General features: G+C 42.6%; 1 protein-coding gene across 1 annotated transcript in view; it reads left to right on the top strand.

Annotated features, from left to right (window-relative positions):
- Nucleotides 1–514: 514 nt before the first annotated feature.
- Nucleotides 515–3479, top strand: part of LOC100945037 (leukocyte elastase inhibitor-like) — an 8020-nt gene continuing 5055 nt past the window's right edge. The window contains exons 1-2 of the mRNA XM_003788272.3: nucleotides 515–718; nucleotides 2609–2746. Coding sequence (XP_003788320.1) covers nucleotides 551–718; nucleotides 2609–2746 — 306 coding nt within the window. The 5' untranslated portion in view covers nucleotides 515–550. The remainder of the gene's footprint in view (nucleotides 719–2608; nucleotides 2747–3479) is intronic.

Raw genomic sequence — 3479 nt, 5'->3', positions numbered from 1 at the left:
TCAGCCTCTGTCTCAAAAAAAAAAAAAAAAAAGAATAATTGTATCATCAATTATAATAATATCTTTGCAGGAGTTTGTTTTAATGTATAGGTAGCTATGATCTGATAGAAATGTTCTTATCTCAGGCTAAGTAGGCATTGGATTCATTGTCCAAATCAATCAGAGACTTGAACCAAAGGTCAGAGATTGTGCATGCTCCCAGACTCAGTAGGGTGGAAGGACCCAGGGCTGGGTGGCTGTGTCAGTGCCACAGTGGCCTGGCCCTCTGCTCAGACCCAGCTGTCTGCAAGGTCAGAGCCCTTTATGACACCCTGCGTCCTGATGCTGTGTTACTGCTGAATCATTGACCAGGTTAGTCTCACATTTGTGTACATGAGGAAGTGTTCTTTTCCTACTGGGGAAAAAGAGAGAGAGAAGAAAGTACAAGTTGCAGGGTGTTCCAGAGTCATTGGCACAAGTTGAGGGAGATTTGGGGGAAATGGTGCTGTCTATTTTGCTGGCATGAGCAGTGGGCAACCCAGGACCTCTGTTCTGTGTTGTAGCCTTCACCATGGAGAAGCTGAGTGCAGCAAACAACCACTTCGCCTTAGACCTGTTCCGCGCCTTGAATGAAGACAATCCGACTGGAAACATCTTCGTCTCTCCCTTCAGCATTTCATCAGCGATGGCCATGGTCTTTCTAGGGACCAGAGGCAACACTGCAGCACAACTATCCAAGGTCAGCAGAATCAAACAAAAGAGGTCTGCTTTCCCTGCTGTCTTCCTGCTTATACATTCTGAGGTCGGACTTTCAGAACAGGCCCCAGCATAATCCCTTTGTGTGCAGGCTTTCCATTCATCTTCAGGTCTTTACCGAGTGTCTGCTATGTGCCAGGCACTGTTTATTGTTTTGCTGAGGTTACAGCAGTGAACAAAACCAGTAAAAAAATCCCTTCAGAATGATGCTTCCTTTCCAGTGGACGGATCTGACAGCTTTCTGTAAGCCACCACACCTTGTTCTGAACTAGCAGTTTGCGTTTTTTGCTTTGCATATAGGGATCTGTAACTCACATCTAGTGCCTCTTACGCAATGTTGCCTTTGAGCATAATGAGAGCAATGAGACATAGGGTATGCTCTAGAGCAGTGGTTCTCAACCTTCCTAATGCTGCAACACTTTAATACAGTTCCTGTTGGTTGGGACCCACAGGTTGAGAACCCCTGAACTAGAGGATGATGTTGATGGAATTGCCTTTTGCAGAGACAAGGAAAAAGGCGAACCTGTGGTTCTGTATTCCCAGGGCCCGACCCTGTGCCTGGCAGTGCTCATGGCTCTGTGGGATCTGGCAGTGTTGCCTGTGTAGGCAGGCCCTGCAGGGGAGGGCACGGGGAGGCCCAGTAGCTTCAGGAGAAGGACGCAGCGCCTGGCCATGTGGGGCAGGTACTCTTGTGCCCAGCCTTCCCTCTCGTCCTTAATGGGCATGGAGGGGATCTCTGTGCTTGGTGCTTTTTAATTCTAAGAGGGGAACTCTAGCTTTCTTTTGAAGCCCAGTGGAAGTAGTGGTAAAAGTTGAGGTTCTTCTGACTCAGCTGCCGCAAGTTATCCTGCACCTGTTGTTCCTCCAGAAGGTGTAGCCCTGGGGTCAAGTTCAAGAGACTACAAATATTCCATTACTTATCACTGGAGGTAAGAAAGCATCTTAAAACTTTTTTTTAAATCCGCTTTTATTAAACCACTGATACCAATTTTTAGTTGCTTCTTGCAGGGTTGTATCAATTCATTTTCTGAGGCTTCCCAGGGACTTTATAACCTCAGCAAAGATTAGTTTTAAGTATCCCCCTCTCATTTCCTTTAAAGCAGAGAGATTATAGTAACAATGCAAACATTCCTTATCTCCAATGAGTAATGTGCACTTTTTTTTCTTTAAAGTTTTATTTTATTTTATTTTGGCCAGGGCTGCCTTTCAACCTGCCACCTCTGGCATATGGGGCCGGCACCCTACCCTTTGAGCCACAGGCGCCGCCCCAATTTTATTTTTACGTTGTTGCAGTTTTGGCCGGGGCTGGGTTTGAACCCACCACCCTCGGTATATGGAACCAGCACCCTACTCCCTGAGCTAGGGGCGCTGCCCCAGTAATGTGGAGTTTGTATTCTGCATAGTTTTGTTCTTTGTGTCTTAATAAGAAGGAATCAGCCCAGGCCTCATAAAACCATTAAGGGCCTCTTAATGTGTAGCTAATACATGAGAAATTAAGCTTTTGCCAGAATGTTAAGCTTAAGGAAGTTATTTTTAAGTGAGTTCCTGGTGCTAATAGATTAACAGACCCATAAATATTCAGTGCATTAACCACTCCCATTTGTGGAATTATATAATTATTTAGACTATAATTATAACTAAAAAGTAATGATGTCAAGGCAGTTGTTGGTGTAACTATTATGTCTCACGAAGTTATAAATTTTGGGTTCCCTATTGTTTGTTCTTCAATAACAAATCAATAAAGTATTGGGCTGAAGATCATTGGTAATCAGTAATGAATGCAAATTAATTTAATTAATTTGATAGACACAACAAGGAATCACTTTGTAATTTTAAATAAATCATTGTAGAAGGAATGTTTTCTTTATTTTAGACTTTGCATTTCAATACGGTTGAGGAGATTCATTCAAGATTTCAGAGTCTGCATGCTGATATCAACAAAAGTGGAGCACCCTACATTCTGAAACTTGCTAATAGATTATATGGAGAGAAAACATATAATTTCCTCAGTGTAAGTACTTTACCCTTCATGTTTTAAAACTCCACTGGACAGTGCAGATATTAGACAGCACAGTCAAGTCACAGAAGACTAAGGTGACCAGATGTCCTGATTTTTAACGATTTGTACCACGTCCAGGTGTTTTTAAAAAGTCCCAATTTTTGGATAGAATGCATGACAAGCTAGGGAACAATGGGAGAATGGAAAGGAATTATATGGTTTTCAGCTGCTGAAAAGTTTAATGTAACTCCATTTGGGAATGAAGAGGTTAATTTAACTTCATTAGGAAATGAAAAGGCTAATGTAAACTCCCTACTCCCCTCCTGGGCAAGTTATCAGAAGGAGATTGGCTCCCTCCCTTGCTTCTAGGCAAGGACAATTAGCTCAGAAGGAGCCAAACTGTCTGGAACGAACAAGTAGCTGTCTCCTCTCTAGAGTAAGGTGACCAGATGTCCCGCTTTTGGCAGGACAGTCCCAATTTTTAACAATTTGTTCTGTGTCCTGTGGCGTTTTAAAAAAGCCCCAATTTTTGGAAAGAATGCACAACAAGCTAGGTAACACGGGAGAACAGGAAGAGAATATAGGGTTTTCTGCTGCCATGTGGCTATTTCACCAGGATATGCATTTTATATTATTTTTGTTAATTTTACAATGTTAAACTTTAATAATAAGAAATATTTGTTGAGAACTGATTATCGAGAACTGCTTATCAAAGTTTGCATTGTTGTCAGGCCCGCGCCCCCCC

Source organism: Otolemur garnettii, unplaced genomic scaffold (assembly GCF_000181295.1).
Source record: "Otolemur garnettii isolate 467f Iridium unplaced genomic scaffold, OtoGar3 scaffold00026, whole genome shotgun sequence".
Classification (NCBI taxonomy): Eukaryota; Metazoa; Chordata; class Mammalia; order Primates; family Galagidae; genus Otolemur; species Otolemur garnettii.
The sequence above is the reverse complement of the archived record's forward strand: the minus strand, read 5'-3'. Positions and strand labels throughout refer to the sequence as shown.